At 47.2% G+C, this 20,643-nt stretch overlaps 1 protein-coding gene across 1 annotated transcript in view; it reads right to left on the reverse strand.

Annotated features, from left to right (window-relative positions):
- The window catches only part of ctdp1 (CTD (carboxy-terminal domain, RNA polymerase II, polypeptide A) phosphatase, subunit 1), a 288,341-nt gene that overhangs the window by 170,290 nt on the left and 97,408 nt on the right, over positions 1–20,643 (reverse strand). The window contains 1 exon segment of the mRNA XM_038810246.1: positions 1,622–1,763. Coding sequence (XP_038666174.1) covers positions 1,622–1,763 — 142 coding nt within the window.

Consider the following 20,643-nt stretch of genomic DNA (forward strand, 5'->3'; position numbering starts at 1 on the left):
GTGAGTCAGCAGTGCTAACCACTGCGCCACCGTGCCGCCCTATATTTTAACAATGTAACATGTAATAGACATCTGTTGGCCACGATTTTGCAGGGGTTGGGCAAGGTTATTCGAAGCGATATTCTGAATAAGAAGAATACATTGCAAATAACTTTGCCGTTCAAAGCTGTGGGGTCAACTTGGATACACTGGCGACACCCAGCTCCCCTTCTCCACCACCACCCTCCAGACCGTCAGGCAGTCGCTTCAGAGTCACAAGATTCTGGGTTTGAGTCCTCTTGCGGAGATGGGCCCAAAGAATATCAAGGCCATGCCCTGTTGCGGTTAGGAGGGCTCACTGCACTGCCGGCAGCGCCGTCTTTTGGATCCGATGTTAAATTGAGGTAACAAGAAGATCCCCATTTCAAAGGAGTTACCCTGGCTGACATTCATCTTTAATTAACCTTGCCGAAACAGATGATGTGGTCATTATCACATGACTGTGTGGGAGTTTGCTGTGTGCTTATTGGCTGCGCCATTTCCTACACTATGACCATGGCTACACTTCAATAGTACTTAACTGGCAGTAAAACCCTTTTCAGATGCTCGGGGGCGGAAGGGGTCATGAAAGGCACTGGGTAAACGCAAGATGTTCTTTAAACACTGGGAATACAGAAGTCACTGTCTTCAGCCTTGCCTTCAACTCTACACCATGGACACGCTCCTTTCTGACATTCAGTTGATCAAGATTGTTGACATTGTAAATGGTTTATTCCATTCCAAACTAAGTATCCTACATCATATCCCCAGAAAGACTGCCTACTTCCAGCTCTGCCCCACTTTCTGCCCATCCGCCATTAAAATAATCTCAGAGAATTGTTACGGTGCAGAAGGAGGCCATTTGGCCCATCATGTCCACAATGGGAAACCCCATTGGCCGACTGGCGAGACGGAGAATCCTGGGGGGCGCGCAGCACCAGAAATCTTCCATCCAAGTAATCATCCAATGGCCTCTTGCGTGCCTCGATTGAACCTGCCTTCACCACACTTCCAGGCTGTGCACTCCGTACACTCATTTGGTGAAAAAGTTTTTTCTCAGATCGCATTTGCTTCTTTGGCAAATCACTTTAAATCTGTGCCCTCGTGTTCTTGATCCTTTTACGAGGGGGAAGTGTTCCTATTTTCGCTGTCCGGAACATCTCCAACAGATCTCCTCTCAGCTGGTCAGTACACCCACCCGCGCCCCCCCCCCCCCCCCCCCCCCCCATAACCCCTCAAATTCTCATCTGCACATTTAAGTCTTTTCAGGGTCCTGTTCCTCTCCATCTCTGTAACCTTGCGCAACCCACAAACCCCAGGAAATTTACATTCCTCCAATTTAGACATCCGACTTCCTTCACCCTACCATCGGCACCTCCCCTCCCCCACAAGCTAGAATTCCATCTCTAAACCCCTGTGCTTCCACATCTCGCCCTCTCTTCTTTTAAGACACTTCGAAATCCAAATCCTTGACCAAACTTTCGGCCTGCCCTTACCTCCTTCTTTGGCGCACCATCCTATTTTGACTGATAGCGCCCAATGGGAAGCGAATGTTTTCCCACGTTCAAGGGGGTCTGTGTGAAAGCCGGTTGTTGCTGTTTACCTTTGAGTTTTGATGTAATCTTCTTTCAACGGGAATAACTTTTCATCGACTCTTTCCCACCGTTCCAGCGAGCTCCATAACCAGTCGGGGTTTACCACATGGAGATGTTTGCACGCTAGCGCTTGCCGGACCTTCTCCGTCCCTGCAATGATAAGAAAAATTTGCTTATTACCACACTGCGCTCGAATACAGACAACCATTACAGATCTTCCAGTCGCCATCCATCCCGTCACGTCACTGTCCAGCGCTCGCCACAGCTGCAAGAATTGATGCCTTTGTGAGTTTACCAAGTGGACAAAGCTGCCAAGAGAAATATCCTGCTCACTAGTATATCGATCGGCCTTATTATTCTACTTTCGAGGGTGTTTTTTTTTCTGTCCTTCTGTAGCATTTTGTTCTAATACTTTGATTTTGGATCTTCACACAAAGTCTGGCCCCATGAAAACAGCATCAAGGCTCAAAGACCCATCAAAAGTGCCTTATTCGCTGGACCATAAGACACACCAGACCGCGTGACACAGCAGGGCGTGGGCGGCGTGGGGGAGGGGGGATTATTTTAGTCCATGTAGCCACTCAAATATTTACATTTATCATTACAGAACAAAGATACCAAAGTAGCACCCCAAAAAACAACAACGCAATAACTGATCGTGGAAGCCCAAAATGTCCTCATCATTGTTATCACCACTGGGCTCTCATTTTACCAAAAAACAAAAACAACAAACTAGTCGCTGTACATAACTTCGAAACACACGGCAATGATCTGTACGACGAGGGTAATCTTCAGACAGCAAAATTCCTCTCAGAAAAAAGAGTGTGCATCTTGTGGAATGTGGAATAAAAAGAACAAAGTAACAACGCACAATCCTTGCAACAGTTGGGAGTCAGGATAGTGTAGGCCAGTATTCTTCAAAGTCGGGGGGGGGGGGGGGGGGGGGCGCGACCCGCGGGTGGGTCGCAGGTGGGTGTTAGGAGGGTCGCGGTGCCGTCGTCTGCGGCGCTCCCGATCGCGCAAATCCCCGCGCAGCAGCCGGCTTTTCATAACGGCAGCTGCCAGCGCCCGCGAACATCTTAAAAAAAAATTCGGCCGCACCGCGCATGCACGCCGATAATCGGGCACGCATGTGCAGTTGCAGCTTTTTGTTTTACAAGTTCTGTAGTTGTTTTTCTTCATTTATTTTATTCATTTAATTTTCGTTTTTTTCAGGGGGGGGGGGGGGGGGGGGGGGGGTTATTTGATAAAATTTTACAGGAAAATAATTCAGAACTTTGGACAGATGGAGACTCCATAATTTCCGACACCAGAAGGTGTCACCTTCATCCAACAGGTTCCATTGGAGGTGCGTGTACGAGGGCCACAGGGACCCAAAGCCATTTCCTCCATTTTTGTCAGCAGCAATCAAGGTAAGAGAAAATAGTCGGCCGGCGTGGGTCGCGAAGGTTGACTGGGTTGGGTTCCCGAAGGTCGGTCGGTTGGTAAAAATGGGTCCCCGGAAAAAAAGTTTGAAGAACACTGATGTAGGCCACACACATTTCCCCCACCACCACACCAAAGTGACAACTGATGGGTCTGTTTTACCAGACAGGGTTAATCTGGTTAGTACCTGCTCTGTATCGTTGAACAATCAATGTTAGTTACTGTAACATTACTAGGGAAGACAAACAATATTTAAACATTTACAAGTAAATCAAACAAGTAAAAAGTGGACAAACGATTCCGCTAATTTATCATTTAAAACAAAACTGCATATTAATGCAGGTCTCTCCATCCATGGAGCTCGAGTTCAGATCCATCCCAGATTAAGGGCCTCCTCAGTCCGTTCACTGAAGTCTGACCCTATGAAGTCAGTGTGCATATTTCAGTCCGGTTCCTACTGGGCACCTGCCTACAGCAGAAACCTTGCTAATTTGATACGAACTGACCATCCCGCTCAGCAGAAAGACAAAAGTCAGCTGGAGTGAAGAATGGAAGTTGGGGTTGAGGTCCATCAAAAACGGAGTGTAATTCTGCCCAGCAATCGGCCGAGACTGACGCAGATCGTCCTCAACCTTGGTGAGGTACTTCACTCCGAGCCGAACCTCTGACCATTTATCCACTCTATCATTAAGACCACCTAACTCCATCTCCATGACATGACCAAGTTCTGCCCCGTGTCAGCTAACCTGCTGCCAAAACCCTCAACCATCCCTTTATTGCCTTTAGACTTGACTATACTAATGCCCTCCTTGCTGGCCCCCCACTTCTCACCCTCACTGAACTTGAACCCATCCAAAACTCTCCTCACCACATCCTAATTCACACCAAGTCCAATTCATCCATCCATCACTCGCTGACTTGCACTAGTTCCTGGTGGAAGCAACACTTCAAGTTTTACGTTTCTCATCCCTGCTTTCAAATCCCTCCGTAGCCTCACTTCCTCCCTAAATTTGTACTCCATAGAATTCCTTGGATTCCCTACATTGCGGGAGGCTATTGGGCCCATCGAGTCTGCACCGGCCCTCTTGAAAGAGCACCCTACCAAGGCCCACTCCCCCGCCTCATCCCCGTAACCCCACCTAACCTGCACATCTTTGGACTTATGGGAGGAAAGCCGGAGCACCCGGAGGAAACCCAGCAAACACGGGGAGAACGTGCAGACTCCGCACAGTAACCCAAGGCCGGAATCGAACCCGGGTCCCTGGCGCTGTGAGGCTGCCAAGCAGGGTAGCATGGTGGTTCGCATAAATGCTTCACAGCTCCAGGGTCCCAGGTTCGATTCCCGCCTGGGTCACTGTCTGTGTGGAGTCTGCACGTCCTCCCCCTGTGTGCGTGGGTTTCCTCCGGGTGCTCCGGTTTCCTCCCACAGTCCAAAGATGTGCGGGTTAGGTGGATTGGCCATGCTAAATTGCCCGTAGTGTCCTAATAAAAAAGTAAGGTTAAGGGGGGCTTGTTGGGTTACGGGTATAGGGTGGATGTGTAGGTTTGAGTAGGGTGATCATGGCTCGGCACAACATTGAGGGCCGAAGGGCCTGTTCTGTGCTGTACTGTTCTATGTTCTACGTCTGGAACTCCTTCTCCTACACCTCCCCACCTCTCAATCTACCGCTACACCTTCAAGGCTCCTCTTTAAAATCTACCTCTTTGACCAAGCTGTCCAAATCCCTCACGTAGCTTGCGGTCAGATTTTATCAGGTAATGCCCCTGGGCAGTACCTTGGCATGTTATATTACATTCATGGCGCTATACAAATGCAAGGCGCTATACAAATGCAAGCTGTTGTTTTCGCAAAGTTGGTGCCTGAAATGGGAAGAGCGGCAACTCTGAAACAGTAACATCCCTCAACTAAATAAGCACAAGATTTAATGCATCAGCTGCTACAGTGACATAACCTAACATGGATTTAAAGATGAAAAATGCAGGGCCTGTAAATCAGGTCAGTCACTGGGAGAGAAAGCGAGATTAATATCTCAGTTCAAAGGTTCAAATCAGCCAATTCTGATGAAGGCTTTTGTCAATGGCATTAACCAATCTTTCCCTTTCAGATTTCAAATTAACAATTGTCCACTTCCGAAATAATTTGCTCTTATTTTACATTCGAGCATTCGACATTTTGGCTACTGAAACAGGTTGACTTAAATACGGTTTAGAAAAATTAATTTAATTCAGGTTTTTAAAAAATGATTTACTTTTGTAGAATATTGCAGATAAGTAGTGGCAATTCCATTTCAAAATAAATTGTTGCCATTTTTAATGCTCTGCTACGGTCGTGTTTTATTGACGTGGGGGGAGGTAATTTAGCCCCTCGAGCCCGTTCCTGAATTCAGAGAGATTATGGCGGTTCTGTGACCTAACTCCATCCACCCTGTGACAGAACAAAGAAAATTACAGCACAGGAACAGGCCCTTCAGCCCTCCTAGCCTGCGCCGATCCAGATCCTTTATCTAAACCTATCGCCTATTTTCCAAGGATCTACTTCCCTCTGTTCCCCGCCCGTTTATATATCTGTCTAGATGCATCTTAAATGATGCTATCGTGCCCGCCTCAACCACCTCTGCTGGCAAAGCGTTCCAGGCACCCACCACCCTCTGCATAAACAACTTTCCACACACATCTCCATTAAACTTTCCCCCTCTCACCTTGAAATCGTGACCCCTTGTAATTGAAACCCCCACTCTTGGAAAAAGCTTGTTGCTATCCACCCTGTCCCTACCTCTCAATTTTGTAGACATCAATCAGGTCCCCCCTCAACCTCCGTCTTTCCAACAAAAACAATCCTAATCTACTCAACCTTTCTTCATAGCTAGCACCCTCCATACCAGGCAACATCCTAGTGAACCTCCTCTGCACCCTCTCTAAAGCATCCACATTCTTCTGCACGCAGTATTCCAAATGTGGCCTAACCAAAGTCCTATACAACTATAACATGACCTGCCGACTCTTGTACTCAATACCCCGTCCGATGAAGGCAAGCATGCTGTACGTCTTCTTGACCACTCTATCAACCTGCGTTGCCACCTTCAGGGTACAATGGACCTGAACTCCCAGAACTCTCTGTACATCAATTTTCCCCAAGACTCTTCCATTGACTGTATAGTCCACTCTTGAATTGGATCTTCCAAAATGCATCACCTCGCATTTGCCTGGATTGAAATCCATCTGCCATTTCTCTGCCCAACTCTCCAATCTATCTGTATTTTGCTGTATTCTCTGACAGTCCCCCTCGCTATCTGCAACTCCACCAATCTTAGTATCATCTGCAAACTTGCTAATCAGACCACCTATGCCTTCGTCCAGATCATTTATATATATCACAAACAACAGTGGTCCGAGCACGGAACCCTGTGGAACACCACTAGTCACCTTTCTCCATTTTGAGACACTCCCTTCCACCACTACTCTCGGTCTCCTGTTGCCCAACCAGTTCTTTATACATCTAGCTAGTACACCCTGAACCCCATGCAACTTCACTTTTTCCATCAACCTGCCATAGGAAACTTTATCAAACGCCTTACTGAAGTCCATGTATATGACATCTACAGCCCTTCCCTCATCAATTAACTTTGTCACTTCCTCAAAGAATTTTGTACGGTTTGTAAGATATGACCTTCCCTGCACAAAACCATGCTGCCTAAAGTCTATTTTTTTCCAAATGTGAATAGATCCTATCCCTCAGTATCTTCTCCAACAGTTTGCCTACCACTGACGTCAAGCTTACAGGTCTATAATTCCCTGGATTATCCCAGCTACCCTTCTTAAACAAAGGGACAATATTAGCAATTCTCCAGTCCTCCGGGACCTCACCCGTGCTCAAGGATGCTGCAAAGATATCTGTTAAGGCCCCAGCTATTTCGTCCCTCGCTTCTCTCAGAAACCTGGGATAGATCCCATCCGGACCTGGGGACGTGTCCACCTTAATGCCTTTTAGAATACCCCAAACTTCCCCCTTCCTTATGCCGACTTGACCTAGAGTATTTAAACATCCATGCCTAACCTCAACATCCGTCACGTCCCTCTCCTTGGTGAATACCGATGCAAAGTACTCATTAAGAATCTCACCCATTTCCTCTGACTCCACGCATAAATTCCCTCTTTTGGCTTTGAGTGGGCCAATCCTTTCTCTAGTTACCCTCTTGCTCCTTATATACGAATAAAAGGCTTTGGGATTTTCCTTAACCCTGTTAGCCAAAGATATTTCATGACCCCTTTTAGCCCTCTTTATTGCCCGGTTGAGATTTGTCCTACTTTCCCGATATTCCTCCAAAGCTTCATCAGTTTTAAGTCGCCTACAAATTATGCTTCGTTAATAGAAATCCATCAACCTTATATTTAAAATTAACCACTAACCAAGTGTCAACTTCCATTGGTAGAAGACCACGCCACACATCTGCCACTCTTTTAGAGTGCATCATGCTTCCTACCCCCACTCCTTAAAGATTTGGCTCTTATCTTTAGGCCATGTCCCCTAGTTCAGGACAGCCAAACCAGCTACGTCACTGACCTCCAACAAAACAAGTAAGCGACCCATTCATTGACCATTCATGACCTGGTCCAGGAGGTTGACAATCAGCTGGGGATTCCTTCCACCACTTCGCCACTACTCCCCAAGGAGGGAAAAAAAACGAAGTGTGCGGAACGACACTGAGATCAATTCATCTGGTCTCCACTAAAAGGTCATCGTTCCGAAACGTCGGCCGAAATCTTCAGTCCTCGTTGCCTGGCTGGGATTTTTCGGTGAGCCTGAAAGTGAATGCCGTTTTGTGGGCAGGGGGGACACACCAAATTTGCCACTCTCGCTCACAACGGGTCCCGCCAGGTATGGGGCCAGAGAATCCCGCCCATCAACTCTGCTTCTCCTGCCGCAGGTGCTGGCTGACCGGTCGAGCATTCCCACCAAGGCCCGATTGTATTTGGATTTCGGATTTCTAACAGCAGTCACGGCATTACCTGTTTGTCGTTAGATTTCTCCTTCTCCCCATCGAAGACAGTCTGTGCTCTTTCTCAACCTCTCCAACCGGCGTCTTCCCACAAACACAAACTAATTCACACCCTATATTCTCATCTGGCACACAAACAATATGGTTTGACACTCTAACGTCGCCCAATGGTCAGAATCCTGGATCTCCCTTCACAACAGCGCGGTGGGTGTACCTACACCCCACGGACTGCGGCGGTTCAAGAGGGCGGCTCACCACCTCCTGCTCAAGGGCAATTAAGGAGCGGCAATAAATGCTGGCCTAGCCAACGACAGCCTCATGAGAATGTTTAAAAATCTGCGCCTCCCTACTCCCAGCCTATGGCCAAGAGGGTGGCAGTGGGAGGAGGTCTAAATAGTACGCCGTTAAGAATGCTGCAGGAGGCTGTAGTGGGAGTTATACTTGTCTCGCAGATGTACTTGACCTGAAGCATGCTGGCTTGTCCTTGTAAAATGTGTAAAACATTCACGTTCTACATTATATACGACAGCGAGGGCTTGTTATCCTCGTAATGAAAAGAGCTCGTGTCACGCTCCCATTGAAAATGCATCCCGCTGTAACAGGAACCAAGTGAGATAAGCACTCCCACTAAATCTGGCAAGTGACTGAAAATATAATTGGTGTTTAGGGCCAAGGGGCAGCAACTTCCTTAACGTAGGAGTCTCTTTTCTACAAAGGAGTCTCTGCAGGAGAATCAGCAGCAGGAAAGGAGGTTGAACATTCTTTTCTCCGCCACAGAGCAGGATAGGGTTGAATCTTGGGATTCTGGCTGCTGCACGTCTCAGTGTTACTGCCGTTCCCTTAAACCTGAAATCGCCATGGTGGACGCGGCAAAAAAATGTATTTTCTGCGAGTCAAACATCGCCAGCATTTTTGCACCCAATCACTTATGCCAAGCGATCTTAAAACTTGGAAAATCAACGTCAGTCGAAATTCATGCAGACGTCAACCCACCAATTGAACAAGATCGAAGCACAGATGTCCTCAATTGCAGCACATAAATCGGTCACATTTCTGTCAGTGAATTATGTCCAGGGGTGGGGGAAGGAAGGGGTCCTTGGGTATTAGATTTAAAAAGGTTTGCCTCCATCCTCCCTTGCTACAAACCGAGAATATACAGCACAGAAGCAGACCATTCGGCCCAACTACTTTGTGGTAGAAAAAACAGAAAATGCTGGGTAAATCAGCAGGTCGGACAGTATACGTGGGGAGAGTAACAGCATTAATGCCTTGAATCTAAATGATTCTTCTACAGTACTCTGTGGTAGTGTTTATATCCCACACAAGACTCCTGCCTTTCCATCTCCACGCTCTTGGTGTATCTTTCTATTTCCTTTTCTCTCACATACTCATGTAGTTTCTGTTGGAACACATCTAAGCTGTTTGCCAGAACTACATGCCAAGGTGGCGAGTTTGGCGTGCTTGCCGCTCTGAGGAAAGGAATTTCCCTGCAAGATTTATTGGAAAGAATCTTGTGCTAACTGCACCGGAGTTGCTGAATTGTATTTCTCCATCTTGAAATAATCGGAAATGGTTTATTCAAGGTTGGGATTAACATGAAGTGAGATTTGATTCTGATTGGAGCCGTTTCCGTGGCTTGGCAGGAGCGGAACCCCGAGGGGAGGGATTCCAACACTGAGTTTTAACCCAATTCATTTCTCATCGTGTCAACTCTCCTCACAAAAATAATCAATCCCGGGGCCCCATCATCCTTCTAAACTAACTGCCCCAGTCTCCAACTTCCCTTTCTTCTCCAAAACCTCACCGCTGTCCTCCAGCAGGGCGGGACTGCTGTAACCTGGGGCGGCACGGTAGCACAGTGATTAGCACTGTGGCTTCACAGCGGCAGGGTCCTGGGTTCGATTCCCGGCTTGGGCTACTGTCTGTGCGGAGTCTGCACGTTCTCCCCATGTCTGCGTGGGTTTCCTCCGGGTGCTCCGGTTTACTCCCATAAGTCCCGAAAGACGTGCTATTTAGGTGAATTGGACATTCTGAATTCTCCCTCTGTGTATCTGAACAGATGCCAGAGTGTGGCGACTGGGGGCTTGTCACAGTAACTTTATTGCAGTGTTAATGTAATGACACTAATAAAGATTATTTATTTATTCTTATCTGTATAATTATAGCCAGAGGAGCACATTTAATGGCTTCGCTTTCTGCACCTGCGCCGGTACTTCCGGTGACCCTCAAAGAATCTATCCTTGGCCGCCTCCTATTTCTCATCTACATGGCACCACTCAGCAGCATCATCTGAAAGCACAGCGTTCGTTTCCACATGTACACTGATGATGCCCCACCCCGCCCACAATTTTACTTTACCACCCCCTCTCTCGGAGAGACCAAATGTAGACTGGGTGAGCGATTTGCTGAGCACCTTCGGTCTGTGCGCATTCAGGACCCTGACCTTCCCGTTGCCTGCCATTTTAACAAGAGACCCTGCTCCCATGCCCACATGTCTGTCCTTGGCCTGCTGCAATGTTCCAGAGAAACTCAACGCAAACTGGAGGAACAGCATCTCATCTTCCGGTTAGGCTCGCTGCGGCCTTCCAGTCTCAACACTGAATTCAACAACTCCAGATGATTAGCTCTATCCCTCCTCGACCCATTTGTTTTTCATCCCATTTCATTTTAACTATTGTTATGGGCCAGGGTTTAGAGAACCCCAAAGTGTATCATGGAGTTCACTTGGTCCACAACGTTTACTAGATTGTGGTATGGGGAGCACACGGTCCACTCTACAGGTGTGGTGCAACACAGCTTTACGGTACTTTTAAATTTAAACAATGTTTATTTATGAAATCAGTTAACACTTTATAAACCCACAGTAAACATCTTAACAACTATCAGCACCAATAAATCCCCAAAGAATACAGTACTCGATAGATAACCCTTAATAAATTCCCAAACAACATCCGGAAGACAAAAGACCCTTTCTAACACAGAGATCAGGTTTAAATTCACTATTGAGAGCAGTCAGCACTTTGAAATCACCCAATTGATTTGGAGAGTCTTCAGTTTGCAGAGAGAGATCCTTATGCAGCTCCTTGCTTTGCCTGCAGCTATCCAGCTCTCAAAACATAACTAACCATATTCTGTAGCAGACAGCCTAAAACGAAAGTAAAGCAGACAGACAGCCTGGCTCCACCCACACTCTGACATCACTGCAGCTCTCTAATAATCACCCATTTCTTACAGGTACATCCAGTACAGCTATTTTATAAACCCCCCATTTCTCAAACACCCATTTTTTAAAGGTACTCTCACATGACACTATCTTTTACCTTTAAACCAGGGGCTGGTTTAGCACAGTGGGCTAAACAGCTGGCTTGTAATGCAGAACAAGGCCAGCAGCGCGGGTTCAATTCCCGTACCAGCTTCCCCAAACAGGCGCCGGAGTGTGGTCACTCGGGGCTTTTCACAGTAACTTCATTGAAGCCTACTTGTGACAATAAGCAAATATTATTATTTTATTTATTTTTTGTCCTTCTTTACATATATTTCCCCCCCTTCGCTTCTTGCTCCGTCACTGGTGGCCATGCCTTCAGCTGCCTGAGCCCCAACTCCAACATCCCCTCCTTACGCATCTCTGCTCCCCAGCCTCTCTCTCCTCCTTTAAAGCAGCCCCTAAAACCTGCGTCTTTGTCAAGCTTTCGGTTGCTGATTCCCCAAACAGGCGCCGGAATGTGGCGACTAGGGGCTTTTCACAGTAACTTCATTGAAGCCTACTCGTGACAATAAGCAATTTTCATTTCATTTCATTTCACCTTACAGGGCCCATTGTGTTAGGAAATCATGATAAAATTTAAAAAAACAGGAAATCCAATAATTGGAAACGTGTTCTGGAGGTTGTATGTTTAAAGGACAAGAAACTATTTTAAAGTGGAAACTGTAGAAAGCTCAGGTAGGCTGAGTTGATGGCACTCGAGTTTTGATATGCTGATTACCCTAGCACTGCTGTAAACAAATGTTTACCTCAGGTAAGGCGGTAAAAATGGGAGACAGTGTCAAAAGTTAACGTCAAGATAGTAAAAGTTAAAGAGAAGATGGGGTGAATTTCACACTTACATTCTAAAAGGTGAATTCATGCAATATAAAGGTAATCAAGAGTAACTTTTGAGAAGGTTAGTTCAGATTAGTAGCACGGTAGCACACGTAGCTAGCACTGTGGCTTCACAGCGCCAGGGTCGCCAGGTTCGATTCCCTGCTGGGTCACTGTCCGTGCGGAGTCTGCACGTTCTCCCCATGTCTGCGTGGGTTTCCTCCGGGTGCTCCGGTTTCCTCCCACAGTCCAAAGACGTGCAGGTTAGGTGGATTAGCCGTGCTAAATTGCCCTTAGTGTCCAAAAAGGTTAGGAGGGGTTATGGGGATAGGGTGGAATTAAGGGCTTAAGTGGGTCGGTGCAGACTCGATGGGCCGAATAGCCTCCTTCTGCACTCTATGTTCTATAATGGAAGATCAAAAGAAACAACAGTAGTTCGGAGGCAAGTCCACTCTATGCGAGGGAGGTGTTTCGGTACCGCAGCCCACAGAGGCAAGCTGTGTCCACTCCCAGCAAGCTGTGCCTGGAGAAAGCCTGTTTGAGAAACCAGTTATCTCAATCCCAAGACTGAAGCATTTCCAGATGATTGAGGTGCCTGGTGTAGTAACTATTGCTGGATTTTGCTGGTTTTAGAACCTATGGGATGTTGTTTGAGAGGCTTAGCTTGGAGGTTAGGAAAACAGAGGAATTTGGAACTGGGTAAATGTAAAGATATTGGGTGGGATTCTCCGACCCCCCGCCGGGTCGGAGAATCGCCGGGGGCCGGCGTCAATCCCGCCCCCGCTGTGTCCCGAATTCTCCAGCACCGGAGATTCGGCGGGGGCGGGAATCGTTCCGCGCCAGTCGGCGTGCCCCCCCCCCCCCCCCCCCCCCCCGGCGATTCTCCAGCCCCCGATGGGCCGAAGTCCCGCCACTGTCAAGCCTTTACCACCGGCATGGATCAAACCACCTACCTTACCAGCGGGACCAGGCAGCGCGGGCAGGCTCCAGGGTCCTGAGCGGGGCGCAGGACGATCTGGCCCCGGGGGGGTGCCCCCACGGTGGCCTGGCCCACGATCGGGGCCCACCGATCAGCGGGCGGGCCTGTGCCGTGGGGGCACTCTTTTCCTTCCGCCTTCGCCATAGTCTTCACCATGGCAGAGGCGGAAGTGACCCCCTCCCCACGCATGCGCGGGGATGACGTCAGCAGCCGCTGACGCTCCTGCGCAGACTTCCGCCGGCCGGCGAAGTCCCTTCGGCCCCGGCTGGCGTGGCGCCAAAGGCCTTCCACGCCAGCCGGCAGTGCGCCAACCACTCCGGCGCGGGCCTAGCCCCTCAATGTTAGGGCTTGGCCCCTAAATGTGCGGAGACGTCCGCACCTTTGGGGCGGCCCGACGCCGGAGTGGTTCATGCCTCTCCAACACGCCGGGACCCCCCGCCCCGCCGGGTAGGGGAAAATCCCGGCCATTGTGTGACTTTATGTTTTACTGTTTAATAAACATTTATTTTGTTTAATCCATCACGAAAACATTTGGAAGAACCTTCACTGCTCTGCATATCGTTCCGCGTTGTATACCAAATTGCTAAAAACTGTCGAGAGAAGCACTCCAAGTTTCCTTCTGCGATTTGCAATGCCCTAGCATTTATCAGCTGTGCTCTTAACAATGGTCATATTTTGTTTTATAATCCTCTTACGAAACACCATGTTTTATTATTTTAAAGGTCCGATGTGAAAATAAGTTGTTGTTGCTACTGCAGCACGAACTCTTCTGTTATTTAATCACTCCTGTCTTCCTCCCCCACTCATGTATTTGCTTCGTTTGGCCCCTTGTTCCGCATTGTAACCAATCACTGTTTTGTCGATGTACCATTTGTCAATGTTCTCTGTTGATTATCCGTTTTGTCTACTACGTACGTACTGTGTACGTTCCCTCGGTCGCAGAAAAATACTTTTCACCGTACTTCGATACAGGTGACAATAAATCAAATCAAATCAGAAATCTTTTCTCTTGTTCCATCACGGACACATCTGACACACACCCCCCCCCCCCCCCCCCCCCCCCCGTTCTTGCCTCTGTCCTTCGTTCTAAACTGTGAAGTCTCTAAACCACTCCAAGTTCTGGCAAAAGGTCACCAGTCTGAAACACTAACTCTGCCTCTCCCTCCGCGAGAGAGGAGCAGCAGCCTGACCTGCTGAGCGCTTTCCGCGACTTTCTGACGCCAGGTCCCAATCTGACTAAAGGCCTCGGGAAGCAAAATAAAACGGACAAACTTCAGGAAGAAACTCCCAAGGCTGAATCTGAAGTACCACATAACAGTTATCTTATACATCGGGGAAGATTATTCCCTTGAAATCATTCCGGAATGTTCTCTCCTGTGCTGCAATCGAGGAGGAGCTTCGATGCGTTTTGTGCCAACAGTTGATGTTTTCAGTATTAATGATGAGTAATCCTTGACGCAGAAGAACAACAAGTATTATTAGAGGTTAATCAACAAGTAATTTAGCTGGTACACCACAGCGCTTTTATTTACATACCATCTGCTACCATTGATCGAAGATTATATACTTCTGGGTGATTGTGATGAAAAACAACAAGAGTTTATAACCTACAACAATCTCAAGGGACTACCACAGAGTCAATTATTGCACCACCCCCGAATATAAATGGATTTCTTGAAGCCTCCAGTCCGACTTCTATATGGAAATCCTGCAGGAATAAATTGATCGCTATGGGAAGTCGGACAGCAGTTCACCAGCAAATTACTCATCCATTACTTTAAGATTATTCAGCAAACACGGAACACACAATTCAATAGCCACCCAACCTACTGCACAACCTCTTCCACAAAGCAAGTAATGAAAATATCCGTCAACCGTGATGAGTAAACTGCACCCTCATACCAGCAGTTACGTATATATCACAAGTCAAAGTTCCTACTAAAACCATTCTTTGATGAATCCTGTGTTCTCAAATGCAATCTTTCATTCCCAAGATCCACATGTTGAGTCAGAAGCCCATCTCCCTCAGCAGCCCCCTCACACAACAATCACCATGGCAAAGAGATCACTTGCTATAATGAAACTGATATATACCATACTTACAAAGACATGTTACAACTGATGCAGCGAGTTTAAGTGATCAGTATTGTATTTTTACCACCCAGCATTTTAAATGGTTTTCCACAGGACTAAATCACAGAATCGTGACGGCGCAGGAGGCTCTCCAAACGAGGATCGTGACTTAGTGTCATTCCCCTGCCTTTTCCCCGTACCCCTGCAAATTGTTTCTATTCAAATAATCATCGAATGCCCTCCTGAACACCTCGATTGAACCCGCCTCCACCACGCTTCCAGGCAGTGCATTCCATACCCGTATCACCCGCCGTGTGACGCAGTTGACAGATTCGTAGAATACTGACAGATCAAAATACAGAGACGCAAGGCAGCTGTTTGCAACAGCCGTTAAGAAAAAAGACCCGCGTTTACGGCAAGCTTTGCCTGACCACCAGACACCTAAAAGTGCTTTACAGCCAATAACGTCCTTCTGGTAGTATACCTAAACTTGAGGTAATGTGGCACATAGCAAGCTCCCAGCTATGTGATAATTACCAGGTAATCTGTTTTCGAGATATCGATTGAGGGATAAATATTGCGGCTGGGACACCGCGGATAAGTTCCCTGCTCTTCCCTGAAGCAGAGACCTGGGATCTTCAACATCCATGCGAGAGGAGAGACGGGGCCAGATCACCGAAAGACAGCACCTCTTGACAGTGCAGCACTCCCTCAGTGCCATGCCCGAGTGTCAGCCAAGATTCTTCCGCTCAAGTGAAAATTAAAAAACGCCCCGTAAACTAGACACCAGCAGTTCCACCATTGCACCACTAGTAGAAGGAATGCTTGAGTTAGCGCAAGAGCTGCTGTCCCAATAAACCCACGGTGGATGTCGCCAAAGATACAAAAACTAATTTGAAATGTAACAGAAGTTGTGCTGAGGGTGCTTATGTAAAATTCATTGACTCATCCTCCTTTCATATTGCCTCAGTGGTAGCAACAGACTGAGGAGATGTTTTTCAGCCACACAGTAGAGCAGGAGTAAATGATCAATCTGTGATCGGGGCTCCCCAGAAACACAGGCAGTGGTGGTGCCATAATCGCGCTCGCGTCCAACCGCTCCCCAAACAACCAACAGGACATCTGCCGTAGCCACACACCCAAGACGATAAATCTTTACAAACAAGATTTATGTCCAACTCTCACATTGGAAACATCTGTTTCCGCAGAAGTGTAATCAAAGGGGAATAGAAACCCAGTCAAAGAACGTATCCAGGAGGGAGAATTCTATCCTCAACCCAAGAGTTTTAAGCAGCGGCTTAATGGAGACGAGGAGAGGAGACGGGTGGAGGGCTTGAGGGAGAGAATTCCATTTGGTTAAGGACACGGTTGCCATGGGGATGAGGGGAGGGGGGGGGGAAACAATAGGCCAGAGCTAGGGGAAGTTTGAGGGGGGAAGGTTGTGGGGCTGATGAAAATTATAAGGTGGTGTCGGGGGCAAGGTCGTGAAGGGATTTAGACACGAGTGACAATTTTAAATCTGAGGTTTTGGGGGCCCGCAGATCGACAGAGGCCAGCAAGGGAAAGGATGATGGGTGAATGGGACTCGGTGTAGGGTAGCAGAAGGGGTGTAGAGATTTGGGGGGGGGGGGGGGGGGGGGGGGGGGTGTTGTCACTTACAGAGGGTGAAGAGTAGGAGACGGGCCAGGGTTACATTGGGATAATCTATTCTGGACATGACAACGGCATTGATAACGGTTTCCACTGCGGACAGGTTGAGGGAGAGGTGGAGATGTTACTGAGGTAGAAGTAGGAGATTCAGCTGATGGACAGTATTTGGCACCAAAAGTTCAGCTTAGGGACAAATAAGATGGCAAAACTGCAGAGTCGGGCAGAGCACAAGACATTGTGCGGGTGTTGGGTTACGTCGGAGGTGAGGATACAGATCTCAAAGATGTCAAGTGTCCAATTCTTTGAAGGTATCTTTGCTTTGGAAGCAGTAATAATGGTGCGATTCCACCTAAAGGTTAAGTTACCAAAGATGTTCTCAGTCATAACCTTTCCCCACTTTGTTGAGCTCAAAGGCAGTAGGAAGTTGGTTAGTTGAGGATGGTAATACCTAATTGATTAATGAAACGCATCATTTCAAAATCCAGCTGCAAAGATAAATACAGCTTAATACGCACCCAAAACGCCACACAGCACCGGCAGAACCACAACACAACAGGGGCAAGATTGTGGATGCAGGGAATACAAAATAAAAAATGGAAAATTCTGGAAATGCTCTGCAGGTCGGACGGCATCTGCGGAGAGCTAAGATTTCAAGTTTGCGACCTTTCATCCCAACTAGGAAAAGTAAGAAATGTAATACGTCTCGAGCCAGTGAAATGCGGGAAGCAGAGAACACATGCTACATTGAAAGAAGCACAAGTAACTCGCTGTTTCGCCAGGAACTGATAGAATCATGTCCAAAATTCCCCACACGATAAGTTAATATTTCTACCACTGAAGGGGGAACGACAGAGGCACTGCAGAGGGAACAAGACAGAATTAGAAGTAAAGTAACCTTGAGTGACTCGCTCATATCCCATAGCATCAGTTACACAGTAACATAGGGAGATAATGCTGCACCAACCTGGACTTAACATCTTGATGTTGGTACAAGTCCACTCCCTATTTGCTTTGGGGAATATTTATGTTCATCAACTACGTCAAAGGAACTTCAGTCCAAAGGTTAAGTGGGGGTTACTGGGTTATGGGGATAGGGTAGATACGTGGGCTTGAGTAGGGTGCTCTTTGTAAGGGCTGGTGCAGACTCGATGGGCCGAATGGCCTCCTTTGCACTGTAGATTCTATGACAGGTCACTGATACTCCCTCGGCTAATGTTGGTTGAATAACATTTTACCGGACCTTTGACTTTCAGAGTAGACACATGGGGGCGCCTTCAACACATGATCATTCATTACCCACTGAAGGGGAATTGGCAGTAATCCCAAATCTTCAAGTCAGAGAATCACAGAAACCCTACTGTGCATAAGGACGTCATGAGGCCTATCAAATCCACACCGTCCCTCCCCGCAATGCAGACCAGTAGAAGTCACCAATCTCGGATGACATGTTTCCTGCATGTCCACCCCAACTTGTAATTTTCTCCATCAAGCTAGACTACCTTCCGATACGGTGTGAAAAATGCAGAACAAACAGGAATCCAAGAGGGCCAGTCAAATGGAGTTCACATTGTGGACGTCGTTGGCTGGGGCAACATTTGTTGTCCATCCCTAGTTGTTTGGCCAGTTACAAATCTGTGAGCCTGGAGTCACATGTAGGCCAGACCAGGTAAGGGGGGCTGAGTTCCTCCCTGAAAGGGCATAAGTGAACCAGACGGGTTTTTACGACAATCGTTTGTTTCATGGTCATCATTCGACTTTTAATTCCAGATTATTATTGAATACAAATTTCACCATCTGCCGTTGCGGGATTCGAACCGGGCCCTCGAGCATTACCCTGGGTCATTAGATTACTCGCCCAGTGACAATACCACTACACCATTGCCTCCCCTCGCGTACTAAATTGAGATGTTGAAAATGATGAGGGGATTATGATGAGAGTGAATAAGGTGAAACATATTTCCACTAGTAGAAGGATAGGTAACCAGAGAACACAGGTTTAAGATAATTAGCACTCAGAGATGAAAGGAGGGGAAATCTTCTTGTGCAACGAGTTTATGATGATCTGAACTACCTGAAAGCAAATTCAATATTAACTTTCGAAAAGGAATTGGAGCACATTTGAAGGGGAAAGATTTGCACAGCTATGAGAAGACGCCACAACTAACTGGATAGCTCTTTCAGAGAGGCTTGGCATGTGGGCAGTAGATCATATCATAGAATTTACAGTGCAGAAGGAGGCCACTCGGCCCATCGAGTCTGCACCGGCTCTTGGAAAGAGCACCCTACCCGAGTTCAACACCTCCACCCTATCCCCATAACCCAGTAACCCCACCCAACACTAAGGGCAATTTTGGACTGTAAGGGCAATTTATCATGGCCAATCCACCTAACCTGCACATCTTTGGACTGATATGCTGTACGGTGCTATGATATAGTTTAATATTCCTCATGTCATATCTCCAATTGCAGGAAAGCTTTTACTTCTGTTAATCTTTAATTTCTTACATAATTTGTATTGTCACAAATAGGCTTACATTAACACTGCAATGAAGTTACTGTGAAAAGGCCCAAGTCGCCACACTACAGCGTTTGTTCGGGTACACAGGGAGAATTCAGAATGAATTCACCTAGCAGCACATCTTTTGGGACTTGTGGAGGAAACCCACGCAGACAGAGGGAGAACGTGCAGACTCTGCACAGACAGTGACCCAAGCCGGGAATCGAACCTGGGACCCTGGCGCTGTAAAGCGACAGTGCTAACCACTGTGCCACCATTCTCAGACATATTTCAGACAGGATCCTTTGCACCACAATCACACACATTTTGTCCCTCTCGTGGCAGAGATGGAAGACTGTAAACCCAATGCATCATCAACGCCTCTGCCTGGAAACAGGTTACAAACTCAGTCTAGTGCGCGCGAATCCAGCATTTAACTAACGGCAAAACAAACAAATCAAGTCTATAGCCTGAAATCCAATAAGTAAAACATGACAGAATGTTTTTCCCGATAGGTACTATTTGCAGTGATCAATTTAATTCTACAGCTGCAGCTTCTGCCCGTAAAACACAAAATTATTCATTGTGCTTTTTAAAATGAAACAACATAAAAAGACAGAAATAACTCATGGTAAATTGAACACAGCCGCCCAAAATGTGTTTTCTAATGTAACATAATGCAAGGCCTCTGACAACATCGCAACACAATTCGCATTTCTTCCTTACACTTTAATTGGAGCCACAAATCGTCATTCTGCATGAGCAAGGCAAGCGGACTTTCAAACTTATTCCCATCCCAGTTGATGTTCTAACTGGACAGGAAGATTCCAGAATGGAACCTTAGCTCAAAAGACCGTGACCTTTTTAAATCATAAAACGTCAAGAGACTGCCAATTATTTCTAACAAAAAAAAACTCATAGAATCATATCATAGAATGTACAGTGCTCGGTTTACTCCTACTTGGCCTCTGTTCGTAGAAGTCCATAGAATTCCTACATTGCAGGAAACTATTCGGCCCATCAGGTAATAATAATAATAATAATAATAGCTTATTGTCACAAGTAGGCTTCTATGAAGTTACTGTGAAAAGCCCCTAGTCTGCACCAAAAGAGCACCCCACCCATGCCCACTCACACATCCACCCTACCCTATCCCTGTAACCCCCTAACCTTAAATGCCCATCCCTGGACACTAAGGTGCCATTTAGCATGGCCAATCCACCGAATCTGTATATCTTTGGTCTGTAGGAGGAAACCGGAGCACCCGGGAGGAAACCCACGCAGACAAAGGGGTGGAACGTGCGAACTCCACACAGGCAGTGACCCAATGC

The sequence above is a fragment of the Scyliorhinus canicula genome, chromosome 10, assembly GCF_902713615.1.
Source record: "Scyliorhinus canicula chromosome 10, sScyCan1.1, whole genome shotgun sequence".
Lineage (NCBI taxonomy): Eukaryota > Metazoa > Chordata > Chondrichthyes > Carcharhiniformes > Scyliorhinidae > Scyliorhinus > Scyliorhinus canicula.